The following is a 14,378-nucleotide window of genomic DNA, read 5'->3' as shown; positions in this document are numbered from 1 at the left end:
CGTAATTGCTTCCTGAAGAGAGGTTAAACTATCCAGAAAGGAATTCTGCAGAGAATTTTGATACAATAACATATTTATGCACACTCATGTATCAGGGACTAGAGCAACAAGTGATGACTGTAGTAGCCAATTTTATTTTGAAACACTTCACTACGCATTCCACCCAAAACAAATCCCCCCTCCTCCCCCCCAAACCATTTTTGGTCTATACTAGTCATATAACCATCTTGCTTACGAGGGTCAATTATGTGCTTACTGCCTCCAAGAGAATGATGTAGAGACTACAGATGGATAATTGGTCTGATACCCATTAACAACTTTAAAAAAAAGTTTTGCTTTTATTTTTTTTTCCTTTATTAGACCATTTTTGAATATCTCACTTTAAATCAATTTACCGATTACTTAAAAAAAAATAGAATTTTCTTGATGACAGTGGTAGTAGTCTTTTTTTATTACCTTTACCTGTACTTGTCACAGTGCAACTATTCAAACACAGAACAAAGTATTATAGATACAGTTTCCAGCTATTAGCAAACAAGAGACTATCTTTCACATCAGCTCTGTCCCTTGGTACTCACTCCCATCATCATTTTCTAAGAAGTATCAAGAGCACCAAAACAATACAATAAAGGTCCCTAGTTTCAGAGCAACTAATTAGAACTGTTATGAAAGAAAAATAGCAGTCAGATACCATAAATGGATAGTTTTCTTACATACTGTAAGAAAAATTATAACTTGCATAATAACACATATTTCCTAAGGAAATTGTGGGATATACTCAAGATGGGACATACTGTCTACCAAATGCAATCTATTTGGAACACTGAATAGGTAAAGAAGTCAATATACATGGCAGTGAGAAGGGGAATACTAACATAGTTTCTCAACAGCTCACGAATCTAAATTAACATTACAAGAGACATTCTACCCCTCCCCCCTTAAAAAAAAAAAAAAAAAAAAAAAATACACCAGAGGGAGGAAATGGTCTTGCTTTCTATTGAGACCCTAATATTTTCCAAACAGACAGATTTTGCCCAGAGTAGGACAGCAAAGAGGGGAAGGGGGGAGGGCACCTCTCTTTCATAGAGGAAGCATGGGTACAAAGCCCCCAGATGCCACCCCATTTTGTGTCTCCAGCAGCTGAGCAGTCTCTCAGCAGCTTTCTTCACACTCCTTCCCAACAGATTGGGCTGTTGGCAGCAGACAGAGAAGGCAGAACAAGGCTGGCCTTACACAAGTCTAAAACAGGTTTGTGAACAAGGCAAGAAAGAGTAAACTCACAGTGCTTCCTCCCCTACACGCTAATATCCTCCTCTACACACTAACCATATAGCTACATATGAAGAAATTTAGGAGGACTCAGCTCAACAACTTTTTCAAGTTACTTTGGTTGCTGCTTAGCATTCCTTTGAGTACTCACTAGAATAATTAATAAAAATATTGTGTAATAAAAATCAGATTTTTTTTTTTTTTATTTTTTTTTAGGAAAAAGGACAGATAAATGCTGACAAGGAATTTGAGGACCTAGATCAAGAGGCTTAAAGCAAACAAAAATTTTGTTCTCTGTTAAGTTCACACAAATTTTATACGGCAAATAATCTACATGGCAAAAAGCTAGTCTGGGCTCAGCTCAGGATTCAAATCTACATACAAAGGCAGACCTTTAGAATTGGATTCCACTGACAATTAAAATCAATGAAAAATTTCACTGAGATAAGAGAACCCAATGCAGGTTCATTCAGTTGTAACATCCCCGAGTTTAATCTTTGATTTCTGATACTCATCACTGATCACAAAGTTGCACTGACATGGTCAAAGTGATTTCTCTACAGTTTCATAAAGCAGAGTCTTTCTCACAGGCATCTGTGCAAATACGAGTATGTAGATGTGTGGCTACCTGGAATATTTAAGAACCATTTCTTGAGGTTCACCAATAGCCAATTTTATTATTTATTTATTTATTTTCAAATAAAAAGAGTCAGATGCTTAGAAAATTAGTTATTAATTTAAATGAGCTCTTTAAGAAAGTGCTTTTCATTTGAAGTAGCTGAGGGCACTTCCTGCAAGTTACCTGTATAGCCCATGGATCCTTTAAAGGATAATTCAGAGTACTTTAGCTGTGAGCCTCGCTGCCTCCATTAAACGGAAACGATGCCCAGACTTCCCACTTAACATGGCACTACACAAGGAGGCAAAGCAGATCTATTCTCTGTTGCCAAAAGTGTGTATGTGTGTGGTGGGGGGGACCCAACACCCGACCTCTCCCCTATTCTCCTCCCGTGCCACGGCTGCAGCTGGGAGAAGCCCAGGGGTCCCACCTACGGGGGTCAGGAGCGGAGCTGGGGGAGCAAAAGCAGCGCTCAGGGACACAGCGGTGCCCCTCACAAGGCGGGCACTGCCTGCAGCTCGCCGCTCTTAGCGCAGATCTCTCTCCCTTACAAACAACGGCTAATATTAAGGACAGGCGCCGAGCATGGCGCAGGCTGCAGCCCCCCCTGCTGGCCGCGGGCCCGGCCGCCGCCCGCGGAGGGAGAGGACCCGGCCCGGCATCTAGCCCCCCACCAGCCCTGCAGCCGGCCCTCCGTGGCCTGGAGGGGGTGACCCGAAACGGCCGAGGCCGCGCCGCGACCCCTGAGGGCTCCCCCGTCCACCGCGGGGCTGCCGCCGGGGTCAGCTGCGCGGCAGCAGCGGGCCGTAGCCCGAGGCTGCCCCAAAAACACAGCGCTTCCTTCTCCGGCCGTAGGAAATCAGTGAAGGGACTCCAGGTCCAAGCTGCACCAGCAGGTGGACGCTTGATTTTCCCAGAGCTTGTAATTATTGCCTTCTGGCAGAAAGCTGGCAGGGTGTCAGAGGACAGAGAAAGGCCTTTGGCACAGTACTGCGGGGTACTGCCCCAGCTAGGGCAAGACAGGAGGGGTATCAGAATTATTAAGGTTGGAAAAGACTTGCAAGATCATCTGGTCCAACCATACCCCTACCACCAACATGACCTACCAAAACACATCCCAAATACCACACTGAGCCTTTCCCTAAACAGCCCCAGGGATGGTGACTCCACTACTTCCTTGAGCAACCTGTCCCAATGCTTGGCTACTCTTCCTGAGAAGAAATGTCTCCTCCTTTCCAACCTGAACCTCCCCTGGCACAACCGGAGGCCATTCCCTTTAGTCCTATCACTAGTTATATATACTAGTTATATATATTGTGTTCCAGGCCTTTCACCAGCTTTGTAGCCCTCCTCCAGACACACTCCAGGGCCTCGATGCCTTTCTTGTACTGAGGCACCCAAAACTGAACGCAGTACTTGAGGTGAGGCCTACCCACAGCAGAGAGTACAGGGGAACAATCACCTCCCTGGTCCTGCTGGCCACACTATTCCTGATACAAGCCAGGATACCGTTGGCCTTCTTGGCCACCTGGGCACGCTGCTGGCTCATATTCAGGCAAGCGTCAACCAACACCCCTGGATCCTTGTCTTCTGCACAGCCTTCAAGCCACTCTGCCCATAGCCTGTGGCACTGCTTGGGGATGTTGTGGCCAAAGTGCAGGACCCAGCCCTTCACCGTATTGAACCTCACCCCATTGGCCTCTGCCCATCGGTCCAACCTGTCCAGGTCCCTCTGCAGGGCCTTCCTACTGTCTGGCAGATCAATGTTTCCCCCCAACTTGGTGTTGGCTGCAAACTTATGATGCACTCAAACTTATGATTCGCTCATCCAAATCATCAATAAATATAGTAAAAAGGGTAGGCCCCAATACCCAGGGGAACACCACTTGTGCCCGGTCACAAGATGGCTTTAACACCATTCTTTACAAATGGGTAGGAATTGTCAGTGGCAAGGAGAGCAGCAGAGGTTCTAATCCCCAGCAAAGTGACATTGTGGTAGCCTAGCCCCTCACTTCTATCACCAAGCTAATGAAAATGAGTAACTAGATTAGTGTATCAAGTCACCCAAACCTTTAATTTAGTCAATGAAGTTCTCAATTTGGTCAAATCAAGGAAACGGTAAACTTTAATTTGTGTGCAACATAAAGAAAAGCAACTGTTGAACTTGCTTTTGATTGTTTTAATTTTAAAATGCTATGGAGCTATTGACTTGTACAGGCAGGGTAGTGAAGCTATTTCTAGATTCAGTAATGGGGAGAGACGGAGTCAAAATAAACAGACTACAGAAACAGATCATACTTTTTGTAAATACATGTTGCTAAATACCTTTTGAAATTCTATGACAATTGTACCCTTATTATAGAGAGTAACTTAAGTTTTCTCTAAAGTGATATTTGGACTTTAAGTATATAGACCCTGTCATCTATACACTACAGTATTATTGCCAGGACCTGGAATTCCAGTTAGTAAGTTTTTCCACAAGGACTATTACCTATTACTGAAAGTTAAAAACAGTGAATTGGGATTAAATCCATGAAACACAGTGGAGGTCAACAATTAAAAGGATGCTTTATAACATCCTGAGGCCACCCATCACAGAGAGGACCTCTGAAGAGGAGGGATATGAAAACATGCTGCATGACTCCTTCATGTTCATCCCTGTTTGGAAAGAAGCCCACCAAGAGCCAGGTAGGCTGGAGGGCAGCAGTGGTGCAGAGATCAGTTCTGTTGCACAGGTTCAAACCAGTTCTGGCAGGTCTATAATCCTGGTCTCTGTATTGTCAACATACATTTACAGGCACATATATTCAGAAGTACTTTATTTTCAACAGAAATATTATTCATTTCACTTTCATTTTGTGCAGACAAAAGAACCCCCCCCATAGATTAGCAGGAACCTTTGCAGAAAGCTTCCTGCGGCTTGCAGAACTGCTCACCAACTGGTTCATTAGAAGTGTACTTAGTTTTAACAGTGAGGTATGAGAAGGGCTATTTGCTTTCTTCACACAAGTAATAAAGTCTGTTCATTGGTGAAGTGAGATGAACAGAATTGTTCTCTTACCATCTGCACAATTAATTGTTTACAGTGTTAGCCAAAGAAATGGGAGAGGCAGACTCCCATTACAAGGGCTAATAACACTCCAGAGGACATGGATTAAAACTAAGCCCGGATAACAAATTTATAAGAAAATAAATTTCTACTTTTTTTTTTTTTTGAGAAGTGTTCTTTGAGAATGACATTTTGGTAAACATTGTTCCCCTAATGTCTCTTAAGCATTATATTAAACTGTCCATGCAATTATAGAAAACTGCCTATGCAAGGCATTTTTTTTCCTCTAAATGCTTATGGAACTAACATCCTTCAGCTATGAAAACAGCATGCCTATTTCAACATGCACTGGGCAAAACAGCATAGCTAGAAAGTAAGTGGGATGCAGTCAAATATACAGATCAGGAAACAAAGCACACTGCTAAAAAAACAAACAAACAAACAAAAAAAACCACGAGTTTAACTCCTATGCCATATGGTAACCCCAAAGCGTGTGTTCCAGCAAACTTAAAATGTTCTCAGCTTCAGAGCGTTCTCTGGGCAGCAGTGCCAGAGCATCAGCTGCAATCCCCAGGAATGACTGCAAAGACATCGGGTACAGGTGTCAAACGAACAAAACAGCAACAGAAAATATACAGTCCAAACATTTTGTTTTCTGTCAACACAAAATAAATTAATTGAGAATGTCTCATTCAAAATTAATATACTTGAAGAATGCACAGAACTACATTATTTAGGTGTTTTTCAGTAGACATTTTGGGGGCCACAGGACTTGTATAAGTGATACCCTTACACTACTTGGTTCTAAACAAAGCAAAAAAAAAAAAGTGTAAACAAAAACCACTTAAAAATCAAAATAAAGGAAAATGAGACATTTTGCATTTTTTTTTCTTACCCTCTACTGAAGTTTGATTGTATCAATACACAGAAAAATCAAAGTAAATCTCACTCATATGGCTTATTAAAAAAAAAAATACAACTTTTCGTGAATATTTGAGGTCTGTTACTTATCAAAACTAATGTACTAACAGTTAATATGCAGCAGCATTAGCTTCTTCGAGATGACAATTCCTTAGAGCTGCAGTGTTTTCTTGTCTCAGAAACAGTATGATTTGCTATACCTCTTTTAATGTGACATGTAAGGAATGCTTTTTAAGATCAACTTTAGCACTTTGGGATTTTAAAGAAAAAAGAAGAAAAAACACACCTGATATTTGTTTAACAGAATAACAGAAAGGGAAAAAATATCTACTTCAACTATCAGTAAGAAAAGCATCCTTAAAATGCTCTAACAAATTTCCTTCAATGTTTTTAGAGCATCGCAGAGAAAGGATAATCCTGCAACAAAATCCTTAAACACAGAACATCAAAGCAACTGACCATCTGGCATACCAGGACCCTTTATAAAAAGGGAAGGAGAGTTCCAGCATCCTTTCCCTTACAACTGTACAACTTCAAGTTATTTGTTTGATGTGTTCAAATTCCTACATGCCTAGAGAAGCATGGAAATACTACGTTTTTCTCAGAATAGATAATAGTGATAACAGCTAAGTCTAACACTTCAAAAAAACTTTTAAGACGTTATGTACACCTTTACATACTACACACTAGGTGTATTTTGCCCAAGCATTTGGGACCTTTGCTTTGCCCAGAAAATAAATACTATTTCATATTACTTTTTTACTTGGATGAGAGCAATTAAAATTCAGGACAGTAGAAGCAAAAATGATGAAAGGCCCAGGCCAAGATGTAGCTTTCCACTCCTCTTCCCACCACTACATTCCTTTAAACATTTCTCCTGCACATATAGCATCCTTCCAGAAATTTGTTTTTTAAACAAAGATAGATGACAAATGCATGACTATTAGAAGCCAGGACAGCTACTTTTAAATAGGCTATAATCTCAACTACATATGGCCCAACCCAGTCATCAATCATGCAGTGATGTAATACTGCCTAAACAAAATTGGCTTTACAAGAGAAAATAACAGTACTAATGATGAACATGACAAAATATTAATTACTAATATTAAGCATAATGGTTATTCTGGGTTGGGAAAGTCGAGCTTAAAAGCTTCCTCAAATTTCTTGACCGAAACCCAGTATCTCCTACTGATCATTTACCTGTGCTTGTACTTGCAAACAAGGTGCCAGGAGCTGTACTTGTAGGGAGTTTTCCATTATTTAACTGCTTCACTCTTTTCAGGTGAGACTTCCCATTGTAATGAACTTGAGCTTGTGCTGCAGAGTTCAGCTGTATATTGCACACTTCACAGAATGAAAATAGTATCTTCTTCTTTTCTTTGTTTAACTGATAGTCCTGTCTGTCGTTCCTCAGTCCCTTTTCTTCAAAGCCCCACAGAACAGCTGGCTGATTCATAATCCCATCTTCAAAGACATGGTCAGGACTTAATGGACGCTTCATTCCTACAAAATACACAACATTTTTACTGGAAACCGACTAGTAATGCTTAATACCAAAAATTAGCATTTCTGTTTTCTAAATGCATGAACCAAAGACCAGTTCCAACAAACAAGGTTCCATGTTACAAAAGTATCTCTTCAGAGAGAAAAGCATGCATCGTGACACCTCAGAGCTCAGAAATAAAAAGGTGAGCAGTATCTCACACTGTGCCAATGACAACTCATGTACTCTGTTCTGTAAGCTATTTTAAAACAGGTTTATTACTGCCTCCCTAGAAGAGGTTAAGATCATCTTCAAATTTATTTCAACTGCCTCACTACAAACTGGTTCCAGAGATTTTCACTTGCCAGTGCCCATAATAGTAACTGCTGCCCGAATACAATCATTTGACCAAAGCAATGCCAACAATAGATTTTCTTGAAACATTGTTTGGAAGACAGCATATTGTTAAGTAAGACTAATGCATACTTTCCACTGTTACCTACACCCAAATCTTCAGCCTTCATATGAGCATTAAGATGTCTATAATAGGCCACTTAAGATGTCTGTAACACACTTTCAACTCCTTTGCTACTAAAGCTGTTACACAAAGAAATGCCAACTCAAAGATTGTTCTGTGGAAGCTAAACAAATGCACAGTAAGTGACAGTCCCTGGACAACAACCCAAGAGCCTGGAATATTCACTTGTCCCTAGAGAATAAATCCTCATCGTGATAAATTAACCAAGTTGCACAAATAATAGTTTATATAAAGTTTATATATAGTTTATACTAAACCAGTAGAGGAGTGGGGGTGGGGGGGTGCAGCAGGTTTATTTCTTTATGGTCATTTAAAGGATCATTTCTATGGAGGGATAGAGTATTTCATCACATTCCTTACTCTAGTCCATGCTTAAAATGTTAGTATTTGTACTAACTCCTCCCCAGGCATGAGTCACTCATCCAGTATTCCAAGTAAACAGAGCTCATAGTCACATATCTGTTTCATACAGCTCACAGTTCTGCCATTAAACAAATAAAATATAAACAATACATTCATTAAGATGTACATCAAATATTAAAACCAAAAACCATTATTGCAGGTTCCAGGTACCTAATTGCTTTTTAAAACAAATACGAGTGGATCCTGAAAACCTAGGCTAGATGCTGTCACACTAAATCATTTAAGCATAAGTATCATATTTCAAGGCAAGCAACCAAGATCCTCAACTCAGCTGAGCTTAAATGACATTTTCATCTGAAAATTTAATCTGCTTTGGTATTTGTTACTTTTCAATGTATTTTTAAACCATAAATAACTTCCCCCTACTCCCTTTGTTCTGTTTTCTTTCTTTCTTTCTTTTTTTTTTTTTTTTATTAATGTTATTTCTAAAGCACTGCTGTAGTTTCTCTCTCTGGAGTAAATGGTTCTGGAAAAAAAAAAAGTTATATATATATATTTTTAGATGCTACTAACGTATTTATATTTAATAAAATTTATATATTTATATTTAATAAAATAGATAACAAAAATCTCAGCTCTCAGCTTGTCAGATTTCTCATAAGTTTGATTGCAGAAAGCAAATGGTAATTCAATATGTAATTCAGTAATTATCTCGGTAATTCAGTGAAGTTTAAGCTCTTTATGAAACTCCATTAGTGGGGATGCATTTAAAACTGGCAGAGGCTAATGTCTGCATTAGGAAGCAGCAGGGACTGGAGGACAGATTCACAGAGCAGACAGCTGGTGCGAGGTGCCTGCAGCAGCACCACCACCTTTCAAGGAGGTTATTTTGGAAAGCAGCAGCCTGGCGCTGAATTAGCCCACAGTCACTGGAGCAGGGGATGCTCACACTCCCGGACTGCATGTTTTGGTTTAATTTCACACAGAACAACGAAGCCTTTCAGTTGGTAAAATCTGAGACTGCTCTGCAATATAGCCAAAGCAAAGCAAGTGGGGAAGATTTGAAGTCTTCCCTTAAAAGTGCACTCCTGACGTGACCCAAACTGTTTTTCATGTAGACACACCCAGGAAGAACAACTAAGAGCAGCAAGGACTTGAACACCGCACCTACACCCTAGGGCAGCATCCCAGCTGCCAGACAAGCAAGAAAAATAATCTTCAGACCAAAAAAAAAAAAAATTAAAAAATAAAAAAAAAAATAAAAACAGCCATGGTCCAATTTTATTCTATCTGTATTTTCTTTTTTTTAAAAAAGGTTATAAACTCACTTTTTTTTTTTTTTTCCTCCTACAGACTACTGTCATAGCTACATTAACACAGGACAAACAAGTTATACTGGAAGCAATACATTTCTACTAATTTAAGAATTAAAAAACACAAGCTGAAGTTTTAAAATAACCCGTGCTGCCTAGAGCTACATGTGTAAGTTAAAATGTGACTTCACTGCAGGTAGTACTGGCCTCCCAACAGCTGCTGGTAGCAGCAGATGCAGAGCACTTCAGAACCAATACCTGCACCAAGCATCTCCAGCCTCAGCTTCAGAAGCGCAAGCAGCTGCATGCTTGGGTCCGATCCTGGAGAGGACCCATACGTGCAACCAGATACTAAACCCTGCCAGCCCTCTGAAGTCAGTCTGTTCCCACGCAGAAATCCCAGCCTTTGTTTTCCTGGGATTTGGGACCTGAACATTTGTCACTGCAAAGCACTTCAAATAAGGTATTACATAGGCAGAAGCAAAGCTGTGCTCCTGCCTGCTGCAATGAGCTTAGGGGACCCCATGCATGCCCTGAATGAGCAGACAGGTTGCTGCCCCACTGCACAGCTGGCTTCAATGACTAACTGGGGAAACACTGCACCTCCAGAAACCAATGCAGGCATCTTCCCAACATGTCCTACAGCCAAGAGTGGTTCAACACACTATGAACATGCAGGCACAGTCACAAAACACCTTCCCCTCCTCTCTCAAATTGCTCTTATCAGAGAGAACTGCTGAGGTCTTGCCCATTTCCGTAGGTCCCATCAAGTAGCTGGCATTTGTAAAAGGCCACTTCCAATTACACTTAAAATACAGACAGGGATGATCTGTACTTGAAAAACCTTGAGCACTTGAAGTGATGGGATAAGAAGAAATTGTTGGTGACAAACATTCACTAGGATTTTACTGCAGTAATAAAGTTTCTACCGTAACTGAACAGTTTCTATGGTGTATATATTTGCCTAGAAAAAGTTATCACATGAAAGGTCCTATCTGTCCTTAAGAGTCTGTCTCCTTTCTTCTTTAAATTGAGGGTTGGAAAAACACCTTTAAAAATCTCTGCTGAAACACCCTGGCTCTCGAGTACATAGCACATGTACAGTTCTGCATTGGGTCAGCATAAGAATCTCAGCATGAATGCAGATGTATTTCCCAAGAGATAGCCTTCTAAATAAACGTTACCTGAATGTTTTGCGCTTCTCTGAAATAAACTTGTACATTAATTAAAAAAACACACACAAAACAAAATGCACAAACATAAGACTTGTGTATTCTTCCTACCCTCTAAATAATTTCCTAGTCAATTGAGTTTATGCAAGCAAGCATCAGCAAGTTTTATTTTCCTTAAACAAAAAAAAAAAAAAAAAAAAAAAAGCCTTTTACTGCAGACAGACTTTGAGGAGTTCTGGATAGTATTTGTTCTCACTTAGCAGGAGTCAGATATGAAATGGGGCCAACTAGTTCCTCAGGCTAAGCTGAGGAACTCAGCACACTAACACACAGCTCACTAACATTATCATGTAACAGGAACAGCTACTTGAGACTGCAGTCAGTGAACTGAGAATTACGAGAAGTTACATGATCTTTATACTCTGTGAAATCAAAAAAGTCCATTTAGAGTAATTGCTATATATGAGATTGTGATGTTTTTAGAAGCAGCTTTAAGACTAAACAGAAAACTATGATATCACTACATAGGAGAAAGAATGGAAATTATCATATGGGGAAAATACAACAATAGATCAGGACTTCTACTAAATCTGGCTAGACTTAAACCAACACAGTTGCTTATGTTCACATTTAATTCAACATAAATAGCTATTGAAAATTAAAGTTTTATAGAAAAGATTCTATAGATACTTGGTGAACCTGTGATTAAAAAAAGAGTAAGCCCATAATTAAGACAGGATATATCTATAAATGTTTTCATACTAATGAGTTTTATTAGAGCTGAACATAAAATTAATTTAACTTTAAACAGTAATTTAAGTAAACAAAACTCTTCTGTAATGCAAATATGTTGTTCCTACTACATGTGAAAGATCGCCAATTTCCTTGTGTAACTTGCAACATGTATGCATAGTCTTCACTTAGAAGCCACAGAAATCACTGTTCTTTCTGAACACATATGAAGACAGATCTGCACAACTCCACAATTTGGACAAGAACACATCAAAGTAGTGAGCTTCTAAACCTGAAATATACATGCACAAAAGAAAAAGAAAAAAAAAAAAAAAACACAACAACAACCACCACCACTGTAATAATTTACATCCAAGATCTCCATCAGGACACATGTTTATTCCTGCCCTCAAAGAGGCCAGCATTTTGGGTACTTTTCCTAGATGAAAACAAACAAAAGGGTTTGGGCCCCAAACACAGCAGAAGGCACCTTTTGCTCTGTTATTGTTGCCACAATACCTGCTACTTGCCTCAACCCCTTACTTACCAACCCCTCCTTTTGCCTGTAACTGGGTCTTAAATTCTTTGCTCTGTGTAAGGCAATGGAGTACCTTTGTTTTAGAAGCAAAGGGCTATAGCTCAGCAGTAGACATATATTTTTGGCCTTTATTATTTACTGAACAAGCCATTAATGCTACCTGTTTAAGGCTAACAAATTTAATTTGCTTCTGTGAGGTCCCACATTTGTGTAACCTGGATATAGCACAGTATAGGCCAAGTCTCAGCAGCAACCAATGGATTACAACCACAAATTAAAATGTTCCATACAAAAAGCACACTGGCGTGACACACGTATTGCAAAGGCAGTGTCATAGCACTGTAGCTGTATTTACTCAGTTACTTAGATGACTAGACCCAAGTAAAAATTGAAAAGGAAGAGCCTGAAAACAGGAGAAAAAAAAAAAAAAAGAAGAAACAAAGAACATCTACGTATGTTAGGAAACATCCAGCTGAAATCCAAAAAAAAAAATCTTAAGTCCATAAATGGACTGCAAGGCATATTCATTTTTCACATTTCCTTGAAAGTCTGCTTCTTTCTCTTGCAAAACTAATGGTTTTTGGTGTCCTCCAATTTAGGGTATTCTATGAATCTAAGTACAATCTCAAACTGGATTAATTTTTACTCTGATTGAGGTCACACAAGGAAGAAATGTGAGTATAAGAGCTTTTAGGTACTTGAGGTACATTGTTGCCAGACTGAAGTCCTTCCCCTCACATTTCATCCTCTGTGTACAGATCCATCCAATAGATTCTGCAAGCAATACCACAGCAAGAATAAATTAGTGACTTATGACACCACATTAAAATTCTTAGGTGTCATGAGATACCCTGTTTGGATTTCTGAAACCACATTTTCTCAGCCTCTTGCAGCTGGCAAAGAAATCTAAGCATGGACATCCTTTGTATTTGAAGCTCAAGGCAATTAGCCTTTCAATTTAGCTAATTTACTTTTTAAGCAGAGTTGTGCTTTCAGAGGAGCTACAAAGAAGTATTAAATATAGTACACTGCTGTAGGTGAGAATGTGCAAATCTTTACTCAAAGGAAATAAGCTTTTGGTTATCGTAATGAATTAGTGATGGTTACACAAAGCATTCTTTTCCTGAGTGCTGGTCTAAACTTTTGCAATGCCTATTCCTAATTAGCTCATACTTCAAAGAACCACTATGCTGGAAATGTAATGAGAATGCCATTCGTCTGTGGATCTATGCCAGGTAAGCAAAACAGAAAATGTACTTTAACAACTTGCATACGGGCAGAGAAAATTTTCTTTATTACCCTTTGCAAATAGTCAAATGATTTATGGAAGATTCAGGAACAAATATAAAAATTAATTGGCTTTTAATATTGCTACTTTTCCAAAAAGGTTCATTCAGACAACTGGGAAGGAAAAAAAAAAAAAAAAAAAAGGAAAAGAGAAAAAAAGCAGAGACCTAAGACAGTCTTGTGCTGTACACCTCTTAGACACTTCCTATGGGGAAAAAACTGTGCATGCAGATGGACCGGTGAAGCCTGTGTGCCTAATGAGCTGCTGTCTCATAGTGGAGCAAGTATGATTCCATAGCTCCTCAAATCTGCCATATAACACTCAAAAACAAAAAGTTCAAATACCTCCAGAGCACTGTCTAAAAGAAATTCACTAGAGCTGCTTTTGAGAAGTCTTATGACCTCTTACATTTTTAGACAGTATTTCCCAAACATAGATAAACTATCAAGAGGCATATGGTTTGCACCATCTGGGCAACAAGTTCTATTGGGATACTGTGGTGAACAGCATATGCATAGTGCCTTGTGCTCAGTATCCTACAGTGTTAAAAAAGCACTAGAGACTATTTTGAAGCCAGCCTTGAAAAATCCCCATATGTTTAAGGGACCAGTTTCCTTTAAGAATATGTTCCTTTTTCTTTTGGTACAAATCAAAACAGAGAACTGCCATGTTTAATCTTTGTCTTGCTCTGAAATTCCTCAAGGAGGCATTGTATTCTGCGATGTCGCCACCTGTCAAGCTATTTATTACCCCATCATATACAACCTATCAACTCTTCCCTACTTCCTTCATCTGCTCACAAAGCATACAATGCTTGGCTTCAAAGTTACAATAACAACTGAATGGGTCAGAAAAGGAAGTAATGTTTTATTCCTTGTGCCAGATAAAGAGTAACCAGTTAATCATGCACATCACCCAAGCACAGTTAAATAAGATTTTAGCCTGCACGTATTTTGATACTGGTTTATCAATGGGGATAGGAAGTCAGCTTGCTATTCCTGTACATGAAAAGTTTTGAATGGTGTAGTATGACAAATGGCTGACAGCCTCCTCACTAACACATTTCAGAATATTTAACATTTGAACGAGA

The 14,378-nt window shown here is 39.3% G+C and overlaps 1 protein-coding gene across 5 annotated transcripts in view; it reads right to left on the bottom strand.

The window, feature by feature from the left end:
- ZNF385B (zinc finger protein 385B) overlaps positions 1 to 14,378 on the bottom strand; it is a 176,315-nt gene that overhangs the window by 137,951 nt on the left and 23,986 nt on the right. For all 5 annotated transcript variants that reach the window (XM_084522976.1, XM_084522978.1, XM_084522977.1 and 2 more), the window contains exon 2: positions 7,062 to 7,364. In XM_084522976.1, coding sequence (XP_084379102.1) covers positions 7,062 to 7,362 — 301 coding nt within the window. In that variant the 5' untranslated portion in view covers positions 7,363 to 7,364. The remainder of the gene's footprint in view (positions 1 to 7,061; positions 7,365 to 14,378) is intronic.

Source organism: Aythya ferina (genome assembly GCF_964211825.1).
Source record: "Aythya ferina genome assembly, chromosome: 6".
NCBI lineage: Eukaryota > Metazoa > Chordata > Aves > Anseriformes > Anatidae > Aythya > Aythya ferina.
The sequence above is the reverse complement of the archived record's forward strand: the minus strand, read 5'-3'. Positions and strand labels throughout refer to the sequence as shown.